The following is a 27,824-nucleotide window of genomic DNA, read 5'->3' as shown; positions in this document are numbered from 1 at the left end:
TGACATGCATATCAATGCAGGTGCTCTTGAGACTTATGCAGGTTCGGGAGAGCATGACATGCTCCTCAAGTCCTGGATTTGGACTTCATTCTGGACAGCCTATGACAAGGATGAGGAGCCCTATTCTAGCCAGTTAAAGCTGGACAGAATTTTTAAAAGCCATGAAGCCAGTTCCTTGGATATATCCACGGGTTTTGCTTTGAGAAGGAATTGAGTAGGCAGTGAGAAAAGCCAAGTGAAGCCTGGCCCGTGAGTTCCTCAACAACTGAGATGAACATCGACTCACAGGCAAGTTTTCAGTAAGTATTTATTAAATACCCACCGTGAGCCTTGTACTTTGCCTAGTTACTAAGAAACCAAAAGGGAGAAAAACAGCCTCTGCTCAGAGTTCATAATAAACCTGTATTGTGAATCCAGAATACAGAAAGACTGGACTGTAGTGAGGTGCTAGAAAGAGTGCACTGCTTAGCTGAGATAGCAGATGAAGGAAAGATGTTTTTGCTTCCTCCCTGCAATGCAGTTGTACCAGGAGGGTGGAGTGTTGGTATTCTCAGCCCATTTAATTCGGATAGAGCTGCGGGCTCATCAGTTTGGTGACTGGCTTCATCCCCTGTTCTGTCCAGCAGTCGCGTCTTCTCGGACTCCTTGTTCCAACTTGAATTCCTCTTTTGCCCTGGCTCCACTCTAAGCTAAGATGAAAACTGCATAATTCAGAAAATGCAGCACAAGTAATTATGTTCAGTGTGATACTAAACATTTCCCAAAGGCAGCATAGATCTGCAGGAACTGCAGCTTGGGAGAAGTGACGGTGTTCCTCTCCCCACTCCCTCAGCCTGCTCTGATCATTCTCACTCACATGATCTATTGTGATGTTCACAGTGGAGCATGGCCATCATCTGGGAACTTGCTAGAAACGCAAATTTTGGCATCCCACCTAAGACCTTAAACTGAAGAAAGGCCCAACTCTCTCTCATAACTAGCAACAGATGCAACTTGCGTGGTTCTGATGCAAACTGACCTGGAAGAATGGCCCTAACATTTACATTTTGGTCCTTGGATGCAGGCAATCTGAGCTGAACATCTTCAAACCTGAGGCATAGCATAGAAAAAAGAAAGAAAACAGTTTATATAGTGTAAAAAAAATTTTTTTAAAGGACTTAAGTTGGCCGGGCACAGTGGCTCACGCCTATAATCCTAGCACTTTGAAGGCCGAGGCGGGCAGATCACAAGGTCAGGAGATCGAGACCATCCTGGCTAACACGGTGAAACCCCGTCTCTACTAAAAATAAAAAAATTAGCCGGGCGTGGTGGTGGGCGCCTGTAGTCCCATCTACTCGGGAGGCTGAGGTGGGAGAATCGCTTGAACCCAGGAGATGGAGGTTGTAGTGAGCCAAGATTGCACCACTGCACTCCAGCCTGGGGGACAGAGCAAGACCCCACCTAAAAAAAAAAAAAGCCTAGGCAACATAATGAGGCCCCACCTCTACAAAAAAATAATTTTTTTAATTAGCCAGGTTGATGGTGTGCACCTGTGGTCCCAGCTACTCAGGAGGCTGAGGTGGGTGGATCGCTTGAGCCTGGGAGCCCTCCCTGGGGATGATCTTTTTTCTGCCTCTGCGGCCTCATTTGTCACTCCGTGCAGACTCAGTTCTGTCTTTAATTCATGTTTCTTTGCTGTACCGTGACCACCCGCTTCCAAATGCCTGTTGGATGTTGCCTGCTGCTGTTGTTTTGTCCATTGGATTTATTTGCCACTGTTCCAAATTTTTTATTACTAAAATGATTTACAATGTAATTTCCAGACTTTATTTCCCATAGTTTGCCTAATGTTTTAAAAGTCCTTTCCTAGCCATTTGATTATATGTCACGTTAATACTAACGCCTCCCCCTCATACCCTACTGCTGCCCATTTGTGTTTAAATGTAACCTTACTAGCTTCATTACCCACCCAGCTTTCCTGCCTTTTTGTGGTGGTAAAATGTAACAGAGAATGTATCATTGGAAGTATGCATCTCAGAGTCGTTTAGTACATTCATGTTGATGTGCAGCCATCACGATCCACCCTCTATCTCCAGAACATTTGCAACTGAAACTCTGCCCTGCTAAACGCTGACCCTTGCCATGCACAGTGGCTCACACCTCTAATCCCAGCACTTTGGGAGGCCAAGGCAGGTGGATCACTTGAAGTCAGGAGTTCAAGACCGACCTGGCGAACGTGGTGAAACCCCATCTCTACAGAAAATATAAAAATTAGCCAGGCGTGGTGGCAGGCGCCTGTAATCCCAGCTACTTGGGAGGCTGAGGTTGGAGAATCACTTGAACCCAGGAGGTGGAGATTGCAGTGAGCTGAGATCACGCCACTGCACTCCAGCACTCCACGCCCAGCTAATTTTTGTATTTTTAGTAGAGACAGGGTTTCACAATGTTGGCCAGACTGATCTCGATCTCCTGACCTCGTGATCCGCCTGCCCTCCTTGGCCTCCCAAAGTGCTGGGATTACAGGCATGAGCCACTGTGCCCTGCCAAGTTTTCTATTTTTTAATAGAGATAAGGTCTTGCCAAGTTGAAGTGCAGTGGTATGATCATAGCTCACTGCAGCCTCCAACCCTGGGGCTCAGGTGATCCTCCTTCCTCAACCTCCCAGGTAGCTAGAACTACACACACCACTGTGCCTGGCTAATTTTTTGTTTGGGATTTTTTTGACTAATTTTTTAAAAAAATTTTGGACGGGTGTGTTGGCTCACACCTGTAATCCCAGCACTTTGGGAGGCTGAGGCAGGCAGATCACCTGAGGTCGGGACCAGCATGACAAACATGGAGAAACCCCATCTCTACTAAAAACACAAAATTAGCCGGGCGTGGTGGCGCATGCCTGTAATCCCAGCTGCTCGGGAGGCTGAGGCAGGAGAATCACTTGAACACGGGAGGCGGAGGTTGTGGTGAGCCGAGATCGTGCCATTGCACTCCAGCCTGGGCAACAAGAGTGAAACTGCATCTCGGAAAAACAAAAAAAGAGATGGAGTCTTGGATGTTGCCCAGGCTGGTCTCAAAATCCCAGATTCTAGTGATCCTCCCACCTCAGCCTCCCAAAGCACAAGGATTACAGGCGTGAGCCGCCGCACCTGGCCTCTGTGTTTACTTTCTTGAGGACCTGCCATACTGTCTTCCACCATGGCTGCCCTGTTTCACATTCTCACCAGCAATGCACAAGGGTTCCAATTGCTCTACATCCTCACCAACACCGATCTCTATTTTTTTGAGCCCTGCTTGTGGGTGTGACACAGCACTGCACCACTGTTTCTGGTGCCTACTGTAACCCCCTTATCTGCAACTGCCACCTTAAGCTCATGTCAGCTGCCAGACTTCTCTTCCCTCCCCTGTCTTCTTACCTACTACTCCCTACTTTTAACACTCAGTGGGGAGATAATATATCTTCCTCTGCTAAGGCGTGCTTCAAATCTGATACCCGCCTCTGACCTGTTTAATCACCTGCCAAGCCCTACAGAATCTTCACAGAAACCATTCGAACCTCTTCGTTTTTGTGAGCAGGCTGTCTTTGTTTGTTTGAGATGGAGCCTTGCTCTTGTTCCTCAGGCTGGAGTGCAGTGGCACAATCTCAGCTCACTGCAAGCTCCTCCTCCCGGGTTCACACCATTCTCCTGCCTCAGCCTCCCAAATAGCTGGGACTACAGGCACCCGCCACCACGCCTGGGTAATTTTTTGTACTTTTAGTAGAGACGGGGTTTCACCATGTTAGCCAGGATGGTCTCGATCTCCTGACCTCATGATCCACCCGCCTCGGCCTCCCAAAGTGCTGGGATTACAGGCGTGAGCCACCACACCTGGCCCTCTTCTTCTTACACTTGTAACATTCTTAAGAGTGGAGAATGTGCCAAAACTACATTGCAGCCCTTCTGCAGCTGAGCACATGATAGCCCCCAACAAAATACATGCAAAATGAACAGAAAATGTATTCCTGCAGGGAGGGTGCCTCCCAGAATCATTGAAATAGCCGGTTATCAGCAGTAAGAAAAGTGCATGAGACTGAGAAGCAGGGATTTGCTTCTGGCACCAAATGTCTTGCAGAAGTGTTTGCATTGCATTGATTTTCAGTGTTTGTCTCCCTCCCTGGCTTCCAGGTCTCTCAGTGGGCGGCGAATCTCCCCTCACCCCCAAGCTGCCTTGTTAAAATCTTTTCCCAGCCTGGACTTTTGTCCGAGTCATATTAGCAACCAAGTAAACAGCAACCGGCTTGCCACCTGGGGAGGTACAGCGTGGCTTGACTGGCTAGTAGCCTCTTTGGGTTTTGCTTCAAACCCCACCTATTTGAAGGTGCAGTGTGCGGTGAGAGTCTGGAACCCTGCAGCGGGGATGAGGGGGATGCAGAGGGAGGGAAACCGACCCCAGAAGGGAAAACCAGCCCAGGCTGGCTGGCACTGAAAGCCACCTCTCCCTGCAGCTCAGCAGCGATCTGGACTATATCCTGGGTTCCAGAAAAGGCAGAGGTTCTTGCCGAAAGCAGGTAAGTGTCTTGTCTGTCTGCATCCAGCTAAGAGTTGGTAGGTAAAGACTATTCTAGCAAATAAACCATTTGGGGAAAGGGGAAGAGCAGCCAGTGGGACAGGGACACTCATCCCATTTGTTGGACAGAGTCAGAAGGGGTGGGCACAAGGAAGTGGCCTCCCCTGACTGTGGGGTATCCCAGGCAACATCCAAGCCAAGAAGCAAGTGATTTTCTCAGCAATAAGTCAAGAGCTGGCTCCTGACTAGTAGAGTGAGGTGCTCATTCCTGGGAATACTCACCCTTGCTCTGCTAATAAAAGGAGATAGGTGGGGACGTGGTCCTCACCCTGAGGCCCCCAACCCAGCCCCTCACAGCGGGAAGAAAGGAGCACAGCCCTACAGTGGAGCCGGCAGTCTCGTGACAGGTCTGACGGCAAAGTCAGAGGGGAAGTCATTGTGGCTCCTTGATTCAAGGATGCTTACTGGATGCCTCTGCACCATGGCCAGGATACTGCCCCGAGACTTTTTTTTTTTTTCTTGAGACAGTTTTACTCTGTTGCCCAGGCTGGAGTGCAGTGGCATGATCTCGGCTCACTGCAACTTCCGCCTCCCGGGTTCAAGCAATTCTCCTGCCTCAGCCTCCCGAGTAGCTGGGATTACAGGCGCCCGCCACCATGCCTGGCTAATTTTTTTTTTTTCTATTAGTAGAGATGGGGTTTCAGCATGTTGGCCAGGCTGGTCTCGAACTCCTGGCCTCAGGTGATCTGCCCGCCTTGGCCTCCCAAAGTGCTAGGATTACAGGCGTGAGCCAGCGTGCCCGGGCTCAAGACCGTCTTAACTCACAAATAACCGGTAATTTTCATGGGGAAGCAAGTCAGTGTCAATGTAATGCAGTAAGTGCTGCAACTGAATATTGGATGGGATAACAGCAGCGGGCTCCTAGCCAAGAATGGGGGGACTCCGGAAAGGCGTGTGGGAGGAGGTGACGTCTGAGCTGGAGCGCAAAGAACATTTGTAAATCACTGGGTTTGGATGCAGAAAGAGTGTCCTGGGTGAAGGGGACAGTATGTGCGAGACTTAGATGCAAGACTGACGTGTTCTGAAAGCAAGAGCTGAAAGCAGGGATGAGGAAGAGGAAAACCAGGGCAGGCTGTACTGGAGTGGGAGCCTGACCCGAGAGCCTCGGGAAGGCAGCAGGCCCAAAACGGCCCCCGCGCCCCTTCACCCACTTGGCAGTCCGGAAGGTGGATTTGAGGGCAATAAGGCTGAAGGCAAGGAGCTGAGTTAGGAGCTCTCAGGCATCCCGGGGGACAATCGGTGGTGATCTAGCACTGGCTGCACAGAAGGGGAAGCCAGAGGAGTCAAGCCAAGGGAATGGGACGTTTTTAAATGGGAAGAGCAAGAAGTGGTGTGATCTGGGGAGCTTGGAAAACGCTAGCACACTCCTCCCTGCAGCTCACCAGCTAGTATCGTTTCTCTAAAGAGTGTGTCTTGTTCACAGTATGATCCTCAGTTACAGTGTATTAAGAATCACTTTTCCGGCCGGGCGTAGTGGTTCAGGCCTGTAATTCCAGCACTTTGGGAGGCCGAGGTGGGCAGATCACTTGAGGCTGACGAGTTCCAGACCATCCTGGACAACAGGGTAAAACCCCATCTCTACTAAAAATGCAAAAATTAGCCAGGCGTGATGGAGCATGCCTGTAATCCCAGCACTTTGAGTGGTTGAAGTGGGATTATTGCTTGAGCCCAGGCGTTCACGACCAGCCATAGCAACATGGCGAGACCCCATCTCTACAGATAATTTTTTTTTTTTTTCTTTGAGACGGAGTCTCTGTCACCCAGAATGGAGTGCAGTGGCACGATCTCGGCTCACTGCAGACTCCGCCTCCCGGGTTCACGCCATTCTCCTGCCTCAGCCTCCTGGGTAGCTGGGACTCCAGGCACCCTCCACCATGCCTGGCTAAGTTTTTGTATTTTTAGTAGAGACGGGGTTTCACCGTGTTAGCCAGGATGGTCTTGATCTCCTGACCTTGTGATCCGCCCGCCTCAGCCTCCCAAAGTGCTGGGATTACAGGAGTGAGCCACCGAGCCTGGCCTACAAATAATTTTTTAAAAATTAGCCGGGCGTGATGGTGCACACCTGTAGTCTCAACAACTCAGGAGGCTGAGGCGGGAGGATCCCTTGAGCCAGGGAAGTTGAGGCTGCAGTGAGCCAAGGTCACGCCCCTGCACTCCAGCCTGGGCAACACAGCAAGACCTTTTACAATTTTCTGTACCTTCTGGATTTTCTAATTTTTTTTTTTCTATTACTTTAAGCACTTTAAGAAAGGGAACAGATGTTCATTAGTAACAGAAAGTAATGGATCATTCCCGTTCGCTCATTATCTTCTAGCAAAACAGGGTGGGCCTCAGGTGAGTTCTGGCGGTGGGGTTCAGGCGGGGTGGCCGGAGCAGCCTCTGAGTGCTGCTGGGTGGTGAGATCAGTTGACGGTGACGCGCCTCCTCTCTGACTTCCTCCCCACTTCCTCCCAAAACTGTCTGCTTCTGACTCCACGCCAAAACCATCCTTAGCCACCTCCACGCTTGAAAACTAGAGTCTGGAGTGGTGAGGAGGTAGGACTCGGTATCTAGAAATACTCCTGGACGTGCAGCACCTGGGCACTGGAGGACTAGCCCGGGGCCAGCCACAGCAGCACGGTGTCTACCGTTGAGGGGTTCTTACAGTGCTGAGGAGAGAGTTCCTGAAGCCCCCATGACCCCATCTCTCTCCTTCCCTGCAGGCAGCTTCGGTTCCTAACTCGCATCCTTCATTCCGCAGAGCGGAGACAGCGCCATGGTTCTTCCCTGCCCTTTGGCCCTGGACAGTCACCAAGGCCAGGCCTTTTTGTTCTCTATGAAGTTCTCTCCCAGTAACCCTTGTTCTCTAGGCTTTTTCCCTAACCCCTCCCTCTCCACGTCATTGTTTTACTGTGAAGTGTCTCCTCATTGGCCTCTCACTGACCGCCCTCAACCCATTCTTCCAGAATAATTGTCCTCATACCACATTCAGTGCGGTATTTTCCCCCTTAAAAGCATTCGGTGTGGCCGGGCAGTGGCTCACGCCTGTAATCCCAACACTTCAGAAGGTGGAGGCGTGTGGATCAGCTGAGCACACGAGTTCAAGACCAGCCTGGGCAACATAGCAAAACCCCATCTCTACAAAGACATTTTTAAAAAATTAGCCTGGCATGGTGGCATACACCTGTGGTCCCAACTACTTGGGAGGCTGAGGTGGGAGGATCGCTTGAGCCTGGGAAGTGGAGGTTGCAGTGAGCTGAGATTGCGCCACTGCACTCCAGCCTGGGCAACAGAGCCAGATCTTGTCCCCCTGAAAAAAAGAAGTATTCAGTGTTTTGTTATTGCCTACAGGATCACGTTTAAACATTCACTTTTCATGTTGTGAAAATGCCAATCGAAAAGAAAACCAAAAAAATGCCCTTTTAGGAGGGCACATACTGTCTCTAGCCACCCAGGCTCTCCGCATGTGGCCTAACCTGCCTTTGCTGCCTCCTTCCCACAGTTCTGTTCCCTGAACCCTCTGCTCATACCACGCCCACATCTAGGCTCTGCACACCCCACCTTCTGCTTCTAAATTCTTCCTTATGCTTTTTTTTTTTTTTTTTTTTTTTGAGACGGAGTCTCACTCTGTCACCCAGTCTGGAGTGCAGTGGCCAGATCTCAGCTCACTGCAAGCTCTGACTCCCGGATTCAAGCGATTCTCCTGCCTCAGCCTCCCGAGTAGTTGGGACTACAGGCACGTGCCACCACGCCTGACTGATTTTTGTGTTTTTAGTAGAAACGGAATTTCACTATGTTGGCCAGGCTGGTCTCGAACTCCTGACCTCATGATCCACCCACTAAGGCCTCCCAGAGTGCTGGTATCACAGGCGTGAGCCACCGTGCCTGGCCAATGCTCCCTTATTATTATTATTATTATTTATTTATATATGTATTTTTCGAGATGGAGTCTCGCTCTGTCACCCAGGGTGGAGTGCAGTGGCGCGATCTCAACTCACTGCAAGCTCCACCTCCCAGGTTCGAGCGATTCTCCTGCCTCGGCCTCCTGAGTACCTGGGATTACAGACATGCGTCACCACGCCCAGCTAATTGTTGTATTTTTAGTAGAGACATATCAAATTCCTTCTTAATATGATTCAGTTATCGAATGTGAATTGTGAATGCACTTGTCTTCCCAATGCACAGTGACACAATGTCATGGCCAGATGCTGCATCCCGAGCAGTGACAGGGAGCCTCTGTCGTCCAGGTGGCTGATTTTCTAGTCCTTTCCCACTTTGATTCCAGAGTTTCAGGTGTGTCTTCTCATTGTTCTGTATCCCAGCACTTAGATTATGATTTATACACTCTAAATTCCTTCAGAAAAGATGATAGAGGAGGCCTGGCGTGGTGGCTCACACCTGTAATCCCAGCACTTTGGGAGGCCGAAGCGGGCAGATCACGAAGTCAGGAGTTCGAGACCAGCCTGGCCAACATGGTGAAACCCCATCTCTACTAAAAATACAAAATTAGCTGGGCATAGTGGTGTGCGCCTGTAATCCCAGCTACTGGGGAAGATGAGGCAGGAGAATGGCTTGAATCCAGGAGGCAGAGGTTGCAGTGAACCAAGATCGTGCCATTCACTCCAGCCTAGGTGACAGAGCAAGACTCCGTCTCAAAAAAAAAAAGGAAGGTGAGGGGCCGGGCGCGGTGGCTCAAGCCTGTAATCCCAGCACTTTGGGAGGCCGAACGGGCTTGAATCCAGGAGGCAGAGGTTGCAGTAAACCGGATCGTGCCATTCACTCCAGCCTGGCGGGAGGGAGTGACAGAGCAGAGACACTCCAGTCTCAAAAAAAAAAAAAAAAAAAAAAAAAAAGGAAGGTGAGGAAATGTGGGCCATTGGCTGCCAGTCTGAAGCATTCAGCAAACCTTAAATGACTCAATAGTTGAACAACTGTCCGTTTGTTGACCAAATTCTTTGGCAGCATAGCAAGTGCCCTGGCCAGGCAATGTGGCTGCCCCGGTTGCCGTTTGCTGCAAGAACGCCCCTTGCCGGGGATCCTTTAGGCCTATGTTGAGAGAACACAAGGGCTTCCCTGTGGCGGGGTGGGCTGTGTCACTTTACAAGTCTATTCCCGGCCAGGCGCGGTGGCTGACGCCTGTAATCCCAGCACTTTGGGAGGCTGAGGCGGGCGGATCACGAGGTCAGGAGTTCAAGACCAGCCTGGCCAACATGGTGAAACCCCATCTCTACTAAAAATACGAAAATTAGCTGGGCGTGGAGGCATGTGCCTGTAGTCCCAGCTACTCGAGAGGCTGAGGCAGGAGAATGGCGTGAACCTGGGAGGCGGAGGTTGCAGTGAGTCAATATCACACCACTGCACTCCAGCCTGGGTGACAGAGTGAGACTCGTCTCTTAAAAGAAAAAAAAAGGGGCTGGGCGCGGTGGCTCAAGCCTGTAATCCCCGCACTTTGGGAGGCCGAGACGGGCGGATCACGAGGTCAGGAGATGGAGACCATCCTGGCGAACACAGTGAAACCCTGTCTCTACTAAAAAATACAAAAAACTAGCCGGGCGCGGTGGCAGGCACCTGTAGTCCCAGCTACTCAGGAGGCTGAGGCAGGAGAATGGCGTAAACCTGGGAGGTGGAGCTTGCAGTGAGCTGAGATCCGGCCACTGCACTCCAGCCTGGGCAACAGAGTGAGACTCCGTCTCAAAAAAAAAAAAAAAAAAAAAAAAAAAAAAAAAGAAGACGTCTATTCCCATCAGTGCTGGAACCAGTAGGATTTCAATTCTGTGGAGGGCAAGGCCTTGCTTTGTTCCCCAGCTGTGTCCTGCTGCTTAGAACTGCAAATGGCATACAGTAGTCACTCAACAAATATCTGTAGAGTGACTAACACGTAGGCTTGTGGGTTGCCTTGGGGAGCAATTATCAGCCCTGGTGCCAGGTTTGGGGTTTTCATGGTGCTGTGACTCCTTTCATACCTTGCCTGGCTAATGGTTTCATCTTTGTTGCCTGTTTACTCATGCCTTTACTGCTGCCAGGAATCTTGTCAAGTCACAGGCTTTGATTACCACAGGCCTGCTGAAGGGAACTTCCGGGGCTGGATGTGCAGCAGCTTGGTACAGCCTCGGGGTAGGGAGGCACACGCTCCCACCCAATGCTCGTCATGGGTGGAAACACTCACGTCTGTCTAGCTATGCTGTGGAGTGGCTCTGGGATTAGGGTGTCCCTGATTTCTCTGGCATCTGTTAAATACCCCTATTCCAGTAGCCAGGGAGCCACAATTTTGTTTTGTTTTGTTTTGTTTGAGACGGAGTCTCACTCTGTCGCCCAGGCTGGAGTGCAGTGGCGCCATCTCGGCTCACTGCAAGCTCCACCTCCTGGGTTCAAGCGATTCTCCTGCCTCAACCTCCCGAGTTCCCGTGTAGCTGGGATTATAGGCATATGTCACCACGCCCAGCTAATTTTTTGTATTTTTAGTAGAGATGGGGTTTATCCATGTTGGTCAGGCTGGTCTCGAACTCCCAACCTCAGGTGATCTGCCCTCCTCAACCTTCCGAAGTGCTGGGATTACAGGTGTGAGGCACCACGCCCGGCCCACAGTTTCTAAAGTAGTAATTTAGCCCTAGAAACAGCAGGGAATGTGGTTATAAGAGCAGTCACAATGTTCTCAATTATTGGACTCCCTGGCTTCAGACAGAAACGGTTGTGTCCTATCCCTTTTTTTTTTCTTTTTTTTTTTTTTTGAGACAGAGTCTCGCTCTGTCACCCAGGCTGGAGTGCAGTGGCCGGATCTCAGCTCACTGCAAGCTCTGCCTCCCGGGTTCACACCATTCTCCTGCCTCAGCCTCCTGAGTAGCTGGGACTACAGGCACCCGCCGCCACGCCCGGCTAATTTTTTTGTATTTTTAGTAAAGAGGGGGTTTCACCGTGTTGGCCAGGATGGTCTCCATCTCCTGACCTCGTGATCTACCTGCCTCGGCCTCCCAAAGTGCTGGGATTACAGGCGTGAGCCACCACGTCTGGCCAACTGAAGTCCTTTTTTAAAAATGTATTACTTTATATAAACTGTTTTCTTTATTTCTTTTTTGAGACAAAATCTCTCTCTGTTGTCCAGGCTGGAGTGCAGTGGCACAGTCTCTGCTCACTGCAACCTTCACTTCCCAGGTTCAAGTGATTCTTCTGCCCCAGCCTCCCAAGTAGCTAGGATTACAGGCGCCCGCCACCACACAGGCTAATATTTGTGGGTTTTTTTTTTTTTTTTTTTTTTTTTTGAGACAGACTATTGCTCTGTTGCCCAGGCTGGAATGCAGTGGCGTGATGTCAGCTCACTGCAACCTCTGCCTCCTGGCTTCAAGCAATTCTCCTGCCTCAGCCTCCCGAGTAGCTGGGATTACATGCACGCACCCCTATGCCCCACTAATTTTTGTATTTCTAGTAGAGATGGGGTTTCACTATGTTGACCAGGCTAGTCTCGAACTCCTGACCTCGTGATCTGCCACCATGCCCTGCTAATTTTTGTATTTTTAGTAGAGATGGGTTTTCACCATGTTGCCCAGGCTGGCCTCGAACTGCTGACCTCAGGTGATCCACCCTCCTCGGCCTCCCAAAGTGTTGGGATTACAGGCGTGAGCCACTGCACGCTGCCTTTTTTTTTTTTTTTTTTTTTTTAGGGGGCATAGGGTTTCGCTCTGTTGCCCAGGCTGGAGTATAGTGGCATGGTCTTGACTCACTGCAGCCTCTACCTCCTGGGCTCAAACAATCCTCCCATCTCAACCTCCTGAGTAGCTGGGCCACCATGGCCAGCTAATTTTTTGTGTTTTTGTAAAGATGGGGTTTTACTATGTTGCCCAGGCTGGTCTTGAACTCCTGGGCTCAAGCAAGCCACCCGCCTCAGCCTCCCAAAGTGCTGGGATTACAGGCATGAGCCACTGCCCCCGGCGGAACTTGAGAACTAGAATGTGTCTTTTGTGCACTACAATGTCACCAGACCGGGAGCAGTGCCCAGCACTCAGTAAATGTCTTCCTGAATGGATTAGTGTAGCACCAAGAGAAAGACTGCTGTCTCCCCCGCCCCTCCTTTCTTCTCTTACCCAAAACAAAATAGCTGGAGGCAGCAAAGAATTGCTGGCAGCCTGGAGAGCAGTGTGGAGTGCGGGAGAGCTGGGGACCCTAAGGCAGCTTCCGGGCACCGGAGAGAAGAGGCCCCTCAGGGCCTGGGCCAGCCTGCGCCCAAGCAGAGAGCATCAGGAGAGCTGTTCCTGACAACGCCCCTCTAAGGTTAAAGCAGCCCCATTCCGGCCTAGCACGGTGGCTCACGCCTATAATCCCAACACTTTGGGAGGCTGAGGCAGGTGGATCACCTGAGGTCGGAAAAAATACAAAAATAAAAATTAGCTGCACGTGGTAGCACCTGCCTGTAGTACCAGCTACTCCAGAGGCTAAGGCTGGAGAATGGCGTGAACCCGGAAGGCGGAGGTTGCAGTGAGCCGAGATCGCGCCATCACACTCCAGCCTGGGAGACAGAGCGAAACTCCATCTCAAAAAAAAAAAAAGCAGGCAGTTGGGCGCGGTGGCTCAAGCCTGGAATCCCAGCACTTTGGGAGGCCGAGACGGGCGGATCACAAGGTCAGGAGATCGAGACCATCCTGGCTAACACGGTGAAACCCCGTCTCTACTAAAAATACAAAAAACTAGCCGGGCGAGGTGGCGGGCGCCTGTAGTCCCAGCTACTCGGGAGGCTGAGGCAGGAGAATGGTGTGAACCCGGGAGGCAGAGCTTGCAGTGAGCTGAGATCTGGCCACTGTACTCCAGCCTGGGCGACAGAGCGAGACTCCGTCTCAAAAAAAAAAAAAAAAAAAAAAGCAGGCCCCTCCTCAGAAGCTGTTGTAATTGTAGCTTCCGCTTGTCAATTAGGAATATAATGTAGGTTGGTTTCTCAACAAGATCACATGAATTTCAGAAAACACAGTTTAATAGTCAAAAAAGTAACCGTGGAGCATCTTAAGTGTTTTTTGTTTGTTTGTTTGTTTGCTTTGTTTTGTTTTTTGAGATGGAGTCTTGCTCTGTCGCCCAGGCTGGAGTGCAGTGGTGCGATCTCGGCTCACTGCAAGCTCCGCCTCCTGGTTTCAGGCCATTCTCCTGCCTCAGCCTCCCAAGTAGCTGGGACTACAGGCGCCCGCCACCATGCCCGGCTAGTTTTTTTTTTTTTATTTTTCAGTAGAGACGGGGTTTCACCGTGTTAGCCAGGATGGTCTCGATCTCCTGACCTCGTGATCCGTCCGTCTCGGCCTCCCAAAGTGCTGGGATTACAGGCTTGAGCCACCGTGCCCGGCCTTGTTTTGTTTTTTGAGATGGAGTCTCACTCTGTCGCCCAGGCTGGAGTGCAGTGGCGCCATCTCGGCTCACTGCAAGCTCCACTTCCTGGGTTCAGGCCATTCTCCTGCCTCAGCCTCCGGAGTAGCTGGGACTCCAGGCACCTGCCACCACGCCTGGCTAATTTTTTGTATTTTTAGTAGAGACGGGGTTTCACTGTGTTAGCCAGGATGGTCTCCATCTCCTGACCTCATGATCCGCCCGTCTCACCTCCCAAAGTGCTGGGATTATAGGCGTGAGCCACCGAGCCCAGCCCTTTTTTTTTTTTTTTTTTTTTTTTTTTAAAGACAGAGTTGATCTGTCACCCAGGCTAGAGAGCAGTGGTGTGATCTCAGCTCACCACAACCTCTGTCTCCTGGGTTCAAGCAATCTCCTACCTCAGTCTCCCAAGTAGCTGGGATTACTAGCCCACCACCATGCACAACTAATTTTTGCATTTTTAGTAGAGACAGGGTTTTACCACGTTGCCCAGGCTAGTCTTGAACTCCTGAGCTCAGGCAATCCGCCCACCTCGGCCTCCCAAAGAGTTAGGATTACAGGCATGAGCCACCACGCCTGGCCATCTTAAGTATTTTATTGTAGTTCTGAGACACAATGAAAGGGATTCCTAGTTCATAGCAACTCCTCTTAAAATCCTTTCCCATCCCATCTGCTTCCTCCGGCGCCACTCCCATGCCTCTGTCCAAAATGCCCCAGACATCCTTTCCTCCAGCCTCAGCAGGCTGTATCCTGCTCTCTCATTCCCCTTCCTTCTTTTTTTTTTTTTTTTGAGACGGAGTCTGGCTCTGTCGCCCGGGCTGGAGTGCAGTGGCTGGATCTCAGATCACTGCAAGCTCCGCCTCCCGGGTTTACGCCATTCTCCTGCCTCAGCCTCCCGAGTAGCTGGGACTACAGGCGCCCGCCACCTCGCCCGGCTAGTTTTTTGTATTTTTTAGTAGAGACGGGGTTTCACCGTGTTAGCCAGGATGGTCTCGATCTCCTGACCTCGTGATCCGCCCGTCTCGGCCTCCCAAAGTGCTGGGATTACAGGCTTGAGCCACCGCGCCCGGCCGCTTCCTTCTTATCTGATCCCCAGAGTCCAAAAGTTCAAGGATTCTGATTTGAATCCCAAAGTCCAAAAGGTTTAGGAAGGGAAAAAAGTGGAGCAAGCGGGCTGCATGAGTCCACTAGTGACGTGCGTCCTCGCCCATCTGTGAGGTGTGTGTTTCTCTGACCACAGGGGAGGAAGCTGTAGCCCAGGGAGGCCGTGACTTGCCGGGAAGGTGGCTCGGGCCAGGCTGCACTCAAAACCCGTGCTCTGTCCACACTGCTGCGGGGCCAGAGCCAAGGAAGCTTCCACTTCTTCCCTCAGCCAGCCCCAACAGCGGCTACCCCAAGGAGCCAGCAGCCCTGTGTCCTGGGATCCCCAGTCCCTGCAGAATGGCCCACCAAGATCTGAGGTGAGCGGGGTGGGGGCAGCCAGAGGCCCTGGCCCCTGGGCCTGGGGAGAGAGTCGCTATGGTGATAGCACATCCAGGTTTCTGAAGAACAAGCTGAGTCCTGGGGAAGAGCAAGAACCCTGCTCCCCATATCACATATACACTACCTCTACTGCGGCAAATACATACACACAAGCTTCTGTGCACGTGTATATTATTGTTCAACATAGTTCGTTTGGGTTCATCTTCTCTGACTGCCAAGTTTAGTTCACAGTTCTCTTTATCGTCCCAAGTTTCTTCCTTTGTGAAAGGCCCACTGTCATCCACTCTTACCACTTCCAGGTAAATCCATCGCCAAATATTTTGTTCACAGTCTGCCTCCCGCCTGAAAGATAAGAAAAGTTTAGTGGGTTCCAAGGAGTCTGAGAAGCTTTGTTTTCTATATCTGGTCTTCCAAAGCTCCTATACCCAGCAGCGTGGGGGGCATGTTATCTCAACTGTGGCTTGACTTTTGGCTGGAACGAGATCACCTCAGGGGCTGACCGACTTGAAGCCCTCACTGTGGGAAGTGCCTGTTCTCTTATTATGAACAATAGCTGGCATTCTCCCCAGGCACGGTTTCCATAGTCCTCAGCAACCCTGGAGTGAGTTCCACGGGAATGCAGGCCCAGAGAGGCAAGGTCACAGTCGGGATGCAAACTCGGTTCCGCCTGACCTTCAGCCAGTTTGTGTGAGAACCGCACACATGGCTCCAGGCCTGCGGAAGAGCCAGAGGGCGGGCCGGGGAAGCTCGGGGCAGAGCGGTGCCCTGGTGGCGGCCCATGGGGGCAGAGCTGGGCTCCTCCCAGAAGCCCCTGCAGGTCCCAGCTCCAGGGACTTCCCTCCCGGGTTGCAGCAAGATGCCTCAGCCCTGGTGAGTGCGGCCGTCCTGTCTGGACCAGACCTGGGCCAGGGAGGCTGAAGAGCATCTCTGGACACCTGTGGGGCTGTGGTTCTCCACTGTCTGTGCCCCTGCCCATTCCTGGCTGCATCCGCTCCCTAACCTGCCCCTCCCTCTGCCTCTCTCCTCCCCGTGTCCTAGCATCACAGCCAAACTCATCAATGGAGGTGTAGCAGGGCTCGTGGGGGTGACCTGCGTGTTCCCCATCGACTTGGCCAAGACTCGCCTGCAGAACCAGCATGGGAAAGCCATGTACAAAGGAATGTAGGTGCTGGTGGGCCAGCGTGGAGGGCAGAGGCGCCCGGAGGAGGGATGGGGCCCCCTTCCCTCCAGTCTCCAGGCAGCGCGCGTGAGCGTGGGGGCTGGGGAGCTGGTCAGCTGGGATGTGCCCGCGGGAGCAGGGCATGGAGGGGGCTGGGCGGCCTGCTGCACCCTGACTCCTACTCTGGCCTCTGCTTTCAGGATCGACTGCCTGATGAAGACGGCTCGGGCAGAGGGCTTCTTCGGCATGTACCGAGGTGGGCTTCTCAGGCCCCCCGGGAGGCTGGGCAGCAGGTGTGAGCGTAGGGGACCTGGGGAACTGGTGTTCCTTCCGTTGCTGCGGGGATGGGGCCGGGGCTGCCAGGGGGTCCTTCCTGATGAGCCTCTGTGCTCTTGGGTGGAGTCAGAGGCAGCCCTGGGTCCCGGTAAGGCTTCCAGAGACCCCCAGAGTACACCCCCGCCACCGCCTCACTAAGAGCAGGCGAGCCCACCTTGCCTGCCGGCCTCTCTCTGCCTGGCTAGAAGCGAAGAGAGAGAGGGGCCTGAGCGCCTGGCAGGGAGTTCCGGGTGCCTCCTCCCCAGCACGGTCCAGCGCTGCCACGGTCCCTGCGGGGCCCCCAGCCAGCAGGCCACCTTGGACAGTGGATCCAAAGCTGGAGTTGAGCAGGAACTCATATGCTTGTGCCACCGAGAAGCGAAACACAAACCCTGGAGAGCCCGGAGCCAGCAGCCAATGGGACTGGCTTGTGCGGCACCGAGGAGCAGAACCCCAGTCCCTGCGCCTGGCGCCTGTCACTGGGAACTGCTGGTTTATCATCCTAGACCCCACCAGCAGCAACAAAAATAAAATGGCTTCCTGATAACCAGACTGAGGAGTTCGCAAGAAAAAAATACGTAAAAAGAGGAGAATGTGGAGCCGGGCGCGGTGGCTCACGCCTGTAATCCCAGCACTTTGGGAGGCCGAGGCGGGCGGATCACGAGGTCAGGAGATCGAGACCATCCTGGCTAACACGGTGAAACCCCCTCTCTACTAAAAAATACAAAAAACTAGCCGGGCGAGGTGGCGGGCGCCTGTAGTCCCAGCTTCTCGGGAGGCTGAGGCAGGAGAATGGCGTGAACCCGGGAGGCGGAGCTTGCAGTGAGCTGAGATCGCGCCACCGCACTCCAGCCTGGGCGACAGAGCCAGACTTCGTCTCGAAAAAAAAAAAAAAGAGAGAATGTGGTAGGGAGTGGGAATGGAAAGTTATTTCAGTGAAATAGGCCCGGGAGCCCCACCTGGCCCTCAAGATGCCCTTCACTCAGAGACTGGCCTGGCTAGGGCTGAGGGGCAGACCCGGGGAACTGTTATTTCTGGGATGGCCTTGACTCCCCATCTTGTCCTTCACTTCCAGGGGCTGCTGTGAACCTCACTCTGGTCACTCCGGAGAAGGCCATCAAGCTGGCCGCCAACGACTTCTTCCGGCAGCTGCTCATGGAAGATGGGTATGGCCAGGTGGAGTGGGGTTGGATCCTTCACTGTGTGTTTTTTGGGAGAGATGGCAGGAAGAAGATTTCAAATGTGCCTCATTTTACCTGCCTGCATGCATTTCAGTATGTGCACCCAGGGCTGAGGGTTGCTGGAGAGTGAAGGCAGAGAACGAGCTGGTATACTTTGGAAGTGTGACAGATAATATAGACAATATAGAATACACCGACAAATCCATCAACTAGGCAATAAATTTTTAAAAATCAGCCACCAAGCTGGGTGCAGTGGCTCATGCCTGTAATCCCAGCACTTTAGGAGGTTAAGGAAGGAGGCCGCTTGAGCCCAGGAGGTCAAGGTTGCAGTGAGCCGCCGGGCGCGGTGGCTCAAGCCTGTAATACCAGCACTTTGGGAGGCCGAGACGGGTGGATCACGAGGTCAGAAGATCGAGACCATCCTGGCTAACACGGTGAAACCCCGTCTCTATTAAGAAATACAAAAAACTAGCTGGGCGAGGTGGTGGGCACCTGTAGTCCCAGCTACTCGGGAGGCTGAGGCAGGAGAATGGCGTAAACCTGGGAGGCGGAGCTTGCAGTGAGCTGAGATCCGGCCACTGCACTCCAGCCTGGGCGACAGAGCCAGACTCCGTCTCAAAAAAAAAAAAAAGGTTGCAGTGAGCCATGTTGGTTCCACTGCATGTCAGCCTGGGCGACGGAGTGAGACCTCGTCTCAGGAAAAACAAATCAGTCCCCAAACACTTTCTAGCTCTCTCTGTGCCTCACATTGCCACAGTGATGTTCCTGAAGGGATCAGGGACAACGCCTGGCCTGGGTAGTTTCTCTGTCACTGTTTTCAGCTTCCGCGCAGCGCTACCTCCCTAGCAGGCTTTGTTTTAAACTTAGTCCCCTGTCAGTACAGAGACCACAACTAAGGGCTAGCTGATGACTTGCCCAGCTGGGTGAGTGGCAGCCACAGAGGCCATCCAGGGAAAGTCCCCCTCTCACAAGAGGGCAGCTGCGGCTGAAGGAGCCTGACGCCTGTTCCCATAGGATGCAGCGGAACCTGAAGATGGAGATGCTTGCCGGGTGTGGGGCTGGGATGTGCCAGGTGGTGGTGACCTCTCCCATGGAAATGCTCAAGATTCAGCTGCAGGATGCTGGACGCTTGGGTGAGGCCTGTCCCCACCTCCTATGGGAACAGTAAAGGGCTGGGATTGGAACCAGGCACATCCCACATCCCACCCTCATTTGCTAGGCTGTGTGACCAGTCAACTTTCCAAGCAGTTAGAAGTCTTTGGCCAGGCATGGTGGCTCACGCCTGTAATCCCGGCACTTTGGGAGGCCGAGGCAGGTGGATCACTTGAGGTCAGGAGTTCAAGACCAGCCCACCCAGCATGGTAAAACCCCGTCTCTACTAAAGATACAAAAACTAGCCAGGTGTGAAAAAAAAAAAAAAGTCTTCGTTTATGGTTACCCATTTCATCAATGCTGCCAGCTCCAGAACAAATAGCAGAAACGAGAATGTTGATTCAGAGGGTCAGAAAATACTTTATGCTTCTGTCATATTTTCTTCACAATTAGACTTGATTTCCTAAAGATTTTAAGAAACGCCGCCGGGCGTGGTGGCTCACACCAGTAATCCCAGCACTTTGGGAGGCCAAGGCAGGCGGATCACCTGAGGTCAGGAGTTCAAGACCAGCCTGGCCAACATGGTGAAACCCCGTCTCTACTAAAAATACAAAAATTAGCCAGGCATGGTGGCAGGTGCCTGTAATCCCAGCTACTCGTGAGGCTGAGGCAGGAGAATCACTTGATCCCAGGAGGCGGAGGTTGCAGTGAGCAGAGATGACGCCATTTGCACTCCAGCCTGGAGGACAAAAGCGAGACTTCATCTCAAAAAAAAAAAAGAGAGAAATGCCAATGACTGGCTCACTGAAACCTCCAGTCAGTAAGTATTTTGTGCTGTAGAAGCTGGCTTTTGGTGGAAAGGCATTAAAAAGGGATAAGAAAATAATTCTCATTCTTTTGTTTTTTCCTGGAAGAGAAGTTTGGCCCTTTCCTAAATCCTGGTCCTCTCAGAACGATGGAGTGGTGTTGGCTCAGCATGGTACACTCCTGTAATCCCAGCTACTCGGGAGGCTGAGGCAGGAGAATCACTTGAACCCGGGCGGCGGAGGTTGTAGTGAGCGATCGCACCACTGCACTCTAGCCTGGGCAACAGAGCGAGACTCTGTCTCAAAAAAAAAAAAAAGCAAGCACTATGGAGTGGTGTAGATGCCACAACGCATATAGTAAAAGCTAGAGCTGGCCAACCGTGGAAGGGATGTGGGGGCCTCTCCTTAGGGCTAAACCACAGCGACCAAATTAAATACACTAACCCATCATGCACCTAATGCAGCACCTGGCAACGGGCATACAGTCCTCAGTCCATGCAGTGCCCTTCCCTTCCTCAATTCAGATGTGCACATGTGCTGTGCGAGAATTCTACCAGATTTCTACATTGAATCAGACCAGCCTGGACCAAATAAAACTGCGGGAGAATAAAGTTAGGCACAGATGAGTCCCCACTGTGTTTAGTTTTTCAACCTGTGTAAGAAGTTTAGTATTCCAGGCCGGGCGCGGTGGCTCAAGCCTGTAATCCCAGCACTTTGGGAGGCCGAGATGGGCGGATCACAAGGTCAGGAGATCGAGACCATCCTGGCTAACATGGTGAAACCCCGTCTCTACTAAAAATACAAAAAAAAACTAGCCGGGCGAGGTGGCAGGCGCCTGTGTCCCAGCTACTCGGGAGGCTGAGGCAGGAGAATGGCGTAAACCCGGGAGGCGGAGCTTGCAGTGAGACCGGCCACTGCACTCCAGCCTGGGCGACAGAGCGAGACTCCGTCTCAAAAAAAAAAAAAAAAAAAAAAAAAAAAAGAAGTTTAGTATTCCAAAAGCATTTAGAAAGAAGTAAAAGATAGGATATCAATAAATTATGGTGCATGTAAAGATGACAATGGGGAAAATAATGTTCATATTGATCAACTAATTACTTAAAGTTAATTGTTTGCAGCCTGCACCTAGATTACTACCATAAGAAAATATGTGCCTGCCAGGTGCAGTGGCTCACGCCTATAATCCCAGCACTTTGGGAGGCTCAGGTGGGCGGATCACCTGAGGTCAGGAGTTCGAGACCAGCCTGGCCAACATAGTGAAACCCTCTCTCTACTAAAAATACAAAAATTAACCAAGTGTGGTGGTGTGCACTTGCAGTTCCAGCGGCTTGGGAGGCTGAGGCAGGAGAATCGCTTGAACTGGGGAGGCGGGGGTTGCAGTGAGCCAAGATCAGGCCACTGCACTCCAGCCTGGGTGATAGAGCAAGATCCCAGAAAAAGAAAAGAAAAGAAAAGAAAATTTGTGCAAAGGCTGTGTGCAGTGGCTCCCAACACTTTGGGAGGCCGAGATGGGGGGATCACTTTAGCTCAGGAGTTTAGGACTAGCCTGGGCAACATAGTGAGACCTTGCCTCTAAAAAAATACAAAAATTAGCCAGATGTGCTGGCATGGGGCCGTGGTCCTGGACGTGCTGGTGTGGGTCTGTGGTCCCAGGGACTCGGGAGGCAGAGGTGGGAGGATTGCTTGAGCCAGGAAGGTTGAGGCTGCAGTGAGCGATTGTGCCACTGCACTCCAGCCTGGGTGGCAGAGCAAGACCCCGTCTCAAAAAAACAACGAACAAACAAAACAGGCCGGGTGTGGTGGCTCACGTCTGTAATCCCAGTACTTTGGGAGGCTGAGGCGGGTGGATCACCTAAAGTCGGGAGTTCAAGACCAGTCTGACCAACGTGGAGAAACTCCGTCTCTACTAAAAATGCAAAATTAGCTGGGCGTGGTGGCGCATGCCTGTAATCCCAGCTACTCAGGAGGCTGAGGCAGGAGAATCACTTGAAACCAGGAGGCAGAGGTTGCAGTGAGCAGAGATCATGACATCACAGTCCAGTCTGAGCAACAAGAGTGAAACTCCGTCTCAAAACAAAAACAAAAACAAAAGCAAAACAAAACAAAAACCACAAAAAAAGAAAATGTGGCCCGGGCACAGTGGCTCACACCTGTAATCCCAGCACTTTGGGTGGTCAAGGTGGGTGGATCACGAGGTCAGGAGTTCGAGACTAGCCTGACCAACGTAGTGAAACCCCGTCTCTACTAAAAATACAAAAAATTTGCCAGGCATAGTGGCAGGCACCTGTAATCCTAGCTACTTGGGAGGCTGAGGCAGGAGAATCACTTGAACCCAGGAGGCAGAGGTTGCAGCAAGCCGAGATCGCGCCACTGCACACACCAGCCCAGGTGACAGTGCGAGACTCCGTCTCAAGAAAAAAAATAAAAAGGAAAAAAAAAAAGAAAATGTGCGTGATAACTAGATTCCTAGTATGAAATATTTTCGGCTGGGCGCGGTGGCTCACGCCTGTAATCCCAGCACTGTGGGAGGCCAAGGCGGGTGGATCACGAGGTCAGGAGTGGCCAACAGAGTGAAACCCCGTCTCTACTAAAAAAATACAAAAAATTAGCCGGGCGAGGTGGCGGGCGCCTGTAGTCCCAGCTACTCGGGAGGCTGAGGCAGGAGAATGGCGTGAACCCGGGAGGCGGAGCTTGCAGTGAGCTGAGATCGCGCCACTGCACTCCAGCCTGGGCCGCAGAGCAAGACTCCGTCTCAAAGAAATATTTTTCTGGTGGATACCAAACAAATTTGGGACGTCGTTGGGAATAGCTTCCTTTTGGCAAGGACTTATAATCTAAGCAAAGCTTCTCAAACACAGATTTAGGAAAATAAATATTCACAGAATTTCGGTGTCGTGAATCCCATTGTTGTTAATGGGCCTCACAGCATTTTATTTTACTATTATTTATTTATTTTATTATTATTTATTTATTTTTGAGGCAGAGTTTCACTCTGTTGCCCAGGTTGGAGTCCATTTGTGCTATCTCGGCTCACCACAACCTCTGCCTCCCAGGTTCAAGTGATTCTCCTGCCTCAGCCTCCTGAGTAGCTGAGATTACAGGTATGCACCAACACATCCGGCTCATTTTTGTTTCTGTAGTTTTAGTAGAGACAAGATTTCTCCATATTGGTCAGGCTGGTCTCGAACTCCCAACCTCAGGTGATCTGCCCACCTTGGCCTCCCAAAGTACTGGGATTACAGGCGTGAGCCACTGCGCCCAGCCACCTTACAACATTTTAAATGTGGTATAATTCCATTGTAATTAGTAATATTGAACTTACCAAATGATGGGCTCTGAATTATTTAAAGAATCAAATTCTACCAAATAGGGAAGGGTGGGACGGACCTGCTCACCTCATCTTGGAGGGCAAGCAGAAGGAGGTGCCATGGAAGCCTGAGGGAGACATTCCATCCTATTAGCACCTTAGGGCATGGGAATTTCACGTATGTTCTGCCTAACGGTGAAAAGCAACAAATTATTTTTGTGTCTAAAAATCACCCAGGCCAGGCACAGTGGCTCACACCTGTAATCCCAGCACTTTGGGAGGCCAAGGCAGGTGGATCACCTGAGGTCAGGAGTTCGAGACCAGCCTGGCCAACATGGTGAAACCCCGTCTCTACTAAAAATACAAAAATCAGCTAGGTGTGGTGGTGGGTGCCTGTAATCCCAGCTACCAGGGAGGCTGAGGCAGGAGAATCGCTTGAACCTGGGAGGCGGAGGTTGCAGTGAGCTGAGATCACACCACTGCAAAAAAGAAACCCAAAATAAGTAAAAATAAAAATGATCTACATAGGCTGAGAAATGGTTTAGAAATGGAAGCCAGATCAAATCCAGTTTTAATGGGAGGGCAAGGAATGGAGCCCTAAGGAATGTGGCGGAGAAGCAAGCGGGCCAGGTTGTGGCCGTGCTCTTGGGAAGCGTTCTCAGCACTGGGATAGCTCCTGAGATACTGTAGACCTTAGGAAGACATCCTTAGAGCCAAAAATTAACATTCTAAAATTAGGACATTCTTCCGGATGCCAGTCGAGGTGTCAGCCTGGCCTCTGAACTGCCTCAGGGGCAGGGATTGAGAGCTACACTCAGGAGTGTTTTGTCGCATCTGTCGGGGACCAGGTAGTGATGGGGTCTGTCCTTTCCCTTCCAGCCGTCCATCATCAGGGCTCAGCCTCAGCACCCTCCGCCTCCAGGTCCTACACAACGGGTTCGGCTTCCACCCACAAACGCCCCTCTGCCACCCTCATCGCCCGGGAGCTGCTCCGCACCCAGGGCCTGGCTGGGCTCTACAAGGGCCTGGGTGCCACCCTCCTCAGGTGAGCCTCTCTTCCGGTTCCCTAGGACAAGTGCATGGGGGAGGGCGTGAGGGCCGGAGAGCTGGCTGTCCTATCTGCCGCTGTGTCCTTCCCAGAATACCCAAATCCAGGTGAGCAGACGATTTCCGTGCTTCCTGTTTTGTCCAGAACTGGCCAGGGTGGCACAGAATGGGTACCTAGAAGACTGAAGTTTTAGGCCCCTTGCGTAGCGATGACCAGCCCCACAGGAAGGCTGCGTGTTTTGTGGCCCAAAGGCACCTAAGAAAGCCCCTGTCTACAGAGGACCGCAGAGTTCCTAGTAAATGGGTGGCCATGTCCCTCATCTTCCCTTGGCCTGCCTGCCCCTGCACAGAACACGTTTCCAGCCTCGGACTTGCCTCTGGCAGTCAAGAGGCTGCAGGTGCTGCAGGGCAGAGGAAGGAGCTGGGAGGGCAGGACAGATGGCAGTAGCCCTTTTGTCCCCTGCTGTCCCGGGCACTGAAGAAGGGGTGAGTCCCAGCGGCTTCTCTGTGAGCCCCATAGCTGACAGCAAAGCTCATCGTCTCACCTCGGGCGGCAGCCCCAGGGCGGCTCGGAGCTCAGAGTTTCTCCTCCCTCTTCTGCAGAGATATCCCCTTCTCCATCATCTACTTCCCACTGTTCGCCAACCTTAACCACCTGGGGTTCAACGAGCTCGCCGGTAAGGCGTCCTTTGCACATTCCTTCGTGTCAGGCTGTGTGGCAGGTTCCGTAGCTGCGGTCGCAGTGACGCCTCTAGATGGTAAGGAGGTGGGAGACGTGTCCTTTCTATAGGATGAACAGTTAATTTTGCGCTTACAGATGGAACAGCCCAACCCTGGAAGCCGTCTGGGGTTGCAATCTGGCTGCTGGCAGAGGCTCATTAAAGGCCCTTCCGGAGAAAGTGGGCTCAAGAGACTTTCCCTCTGTTTCTCATCCCTGACACATCCCCTCACCTTCAAGATTCCTTTAGCTTTTCATCCCCTCAGAAGAGTTGTGAGCCTCAGCTGTAAATTATTGCTGATCTTTTAAAATGTGGGGTTGGCCGGGTGTGGTGGCTCACGCCTGCAATCCCAGCACTTTGGGAGGCCGAGGTGGGTGGATCACCTGAGGTCAGGAATTTGAGACCATCCTGACTAACATGGTGAAACCCCGTCTCTACTAAAAATACAAAACAAATTAGCTGAGTGTGGTGGCGGGTGCCTGTAATCCCAGCTACTTGGGAGGCTGAGGTAGGAGAATCACTAGAACCTGGGAGGTGGAGGTTACAGTGAGCCAAGACCACACCATTGCACTCCAGCCTGGGTGACAGCACAAGACTCCATCTCAAAAAAATAAATACATAAAATTTGGGGCTAAAGGCGGGAGCTAAACCCACTGTGAGAAGACAATGCCTCCCTCTGTGTTAGGGCTGCCCGCAGCTCCCCAAACATGCGGGCGGACTTCCTATACCAACAGTAACCTGGCCAGGCGCGGCGGCGGCTCACACCTGTAATCCCGAAACTTTGGGAGGACGAGACAAGAGCCCAGGAGTTTGAGACCAGCCTGGGCAACAAAGTGAGACCCTGTCTCTAAAAGAAGTAAAAACATTAGCTGGGTGTGGTGGTAGCGCCTGTAGTCCCAGCTACTGGGGAGGCTGAGGTGGCAAGATCACTTGAGCCCAGATGGTCGAGGTTGCAGTGAGCTGTGACTGTGCCACTGCACTCCAGCCTGGGCAACAGAGCAAGACCCCGTCTCAACAAAACCAAACCAACCCACGGTAACGTGACTCATTTATTTTATAGCTGAGGCGCAAAGACGAAGACCTCCACTCAGATCACACAATGCACACAATGGCAGAACTGGTCTCACGACCTTTTTTTTTTTTTTGACATGGAGTCTCAATCTGTTGCCCAGATTGGAGTGCAGTGATGCAATCCCAGCACACCACAACCTCCGCCTCCCCGGTTCAAGCGATTCTCCCGCCCCTGCCTCCCGAGTAGCTGGGACTACAGGCATACGCCACCACGCCCGGCTCATTTTTGTATTTTTAGTAGAGATGGGGTTTCACTATGTTGGCCAGGTTGGTCTTGAACTCCTGACCTCGTGATCCGCCCTCCTCAGCCTCCCAAAGTGCTGGGATTACAGGCGTGAGCCACCGTGCCCGGCCTATGACGCAGTTTTACATGTGGTAGCTCTAAAGGAGGACCCAGCCACTTCGTGTTGAGGGGAGGACACCAAAGGTAAGCTGTTCACCACTTATTTTAACTTTTACTTCATTTAGTTCTGAAAACTCGAATCCAAACCCTCAAGAAAGGCCTGGGCGAGGACGTGTACAGTGGGATCACCGACTGTGCCAGGTGAGAGCCAGTGTCCCCTCAAATGGTGGCTGGGACCGGTTCCTCTGCATGGGTGAATGCCTAGGTCAGATTTAGAGACCAGCTGTAATGCTGGGCTCTGGGTTTCTCAGAAGTCTGTCTTTCCCTCACCTCTCAGAGAAAACAGGGTACTGGGAGCCTTTTTCTTCTTTGTGGTATCCCCACAGCGTCTCTCACCAAAGATTCTAGCCACATCAAGCCTATTTCCAAGGCCTTGACCCAACTGCATAAGTAACCAACCTGCACGCACCTAGCGGGCGAGGCACAGCCCCACACCCCTGGCCCCTCGCTCCTGCTGGGAAGGCACTATTCTCAAACGAGCGGTGCACAGATGGAGAGGCCGCCACCGAGGGCTGCTGGCAGACTGCCCCTGCCCATCAGCTCACCGGCTCTTCTTTCTCCCCAGGAAACTCTGGATTCAGGAGGGACCGTCTGCCTTCATGAAAGGCGCTGGCTGCCGGGCACTGGTCATAGCACCTCTCTTTGGGATTGCTCAAGGGGTCTATTTCATTGGGATTGGAGAGCGCATCTTAAAGTGTTTTGAGTAGACGGAGCTGGAGGTCAGGTCCCTGCACTCGCCACCCTCTCTCTAGCCCATTTCACTTAGCCTAGAGGGGACAAGGGCAGGCGGGGCCGCTCCGGCCTGCCTTGTCCTCTGCGTTGTAGCGCTACCTCAGTCTCAGGAGAAACAGCCCTATACTCTAACAAGTCGAGCACAGCCTTCTTCCCCTGTGTGTCTACACTCATTTTCCTTTGTGGGCACAGCTACCAGGGGCTTTCAGAAGCCCCTACCCACCTACTTTTCAACAAGAGTAGTACTTTAGTTGTATTAATTGCAGCACCTTAACAGGTAGTCAAAATAGAAGGGTTGTTTCTATATTTTAACATCTCAGTCAAACTCGGCAATCTTCAGTCAGCTTGAGGATTTAGCATTGTTAATCTTGGACTCTATAACTTATGAGTCCTAGCACTGATTTTTGAGGAAAAGGAGGATCAGAAGTTCAAGGGTCCATGAAAGTCCTCAAAGTCAGCACCTCGTTTGAGACCAAGCTCCCTTTCGAATCCCTGGATGGCTGAGGGGGCTGAGGCCGGCTCTAACTGGGCAGCCCGGCCCCTCCTCCAGAGCCCAGGCTCTTGCAGACCCCTCCCTGTATCCGAGGAACACTATTTGAAATAAAGGTGAACGG

The 27,824-nt window shown here is 52.1% G+C and overlaps 1 protein-coding gene across 3 annotated transcripts; it reads left to right on the top strand.

The window, feature by feature from the left end:
* Positions 1 to 37: 37 nt before the first annotated feature.
* Positions 38 to 27,824, top strand: SLC25A18 (solute carrier family 25 member 18). 3 transcript variants are annotated; one of them, XM_050746273.1, is made up of 11 exons: positions 3,974 to 4,344; positions 4,460 to 4,522; positions 15,269 to 15,356; positions 16,417 to 16,539; positions 16,738 to 16,793; positions 17,928 to 18,018; positions 19,048 to 19,166; positions 24,118 to 24,283; positions 24,889 to 25,043; positions 26,544 to 26,619; positions 27,044 to 27,824. In XM_050746273.1, the coding sequence occupies exons 3-11, from the start codon at positions 15,337 to 15,339 to the stop codon at positions 27,183 to 27,185; spliced, it is 948 nt and encodes a 315-aa protein (XP_050602230.1). In that variant the 5' UTR covers positions 3,974 to 4,344; positions 4,460 to 4,522; positions 15,269 to 15,336; the 3' UTR covers positions 27,186 to 27,824. The 3 variants fall into 3 exon arrangements, with proteins under 3 accessions (XP_050602231.1, XP_050602230.1, XP_050602229.1); XM_050746272.1 differs by having other exon boundaries at positions 15,137 to 15,356; XM_050746274.1 differs by lacking the exons at positions 3,974 to 4,344; positions 26,544 to 26,619; positions 27,044 to 27,824 and adding an exon at positions 38 to 299 and having other exon boundaries at positions 24,889 to 25,034.

The sequence above is a fragment of the Macaca thibetana genome, chromosome 10, assembly GCF_024542745.1.
Source record: "Macaca thibetana thibetana isolate TM-01 chromosome 10, ASM2454274v1, whole genome shotgun sequence".
Classification (NCBI taxonomy): domain Eukaryota; kingdom Metazoa; phylum Chordata; class Mammalia; order Primates; family Cercopithecidae; genus Macaca; species Macaca thibetana.
Note: the sequence above shows the minus strand (reverse complement) of the source record. Positions and strands in the feature narration are given on the sequence as shown.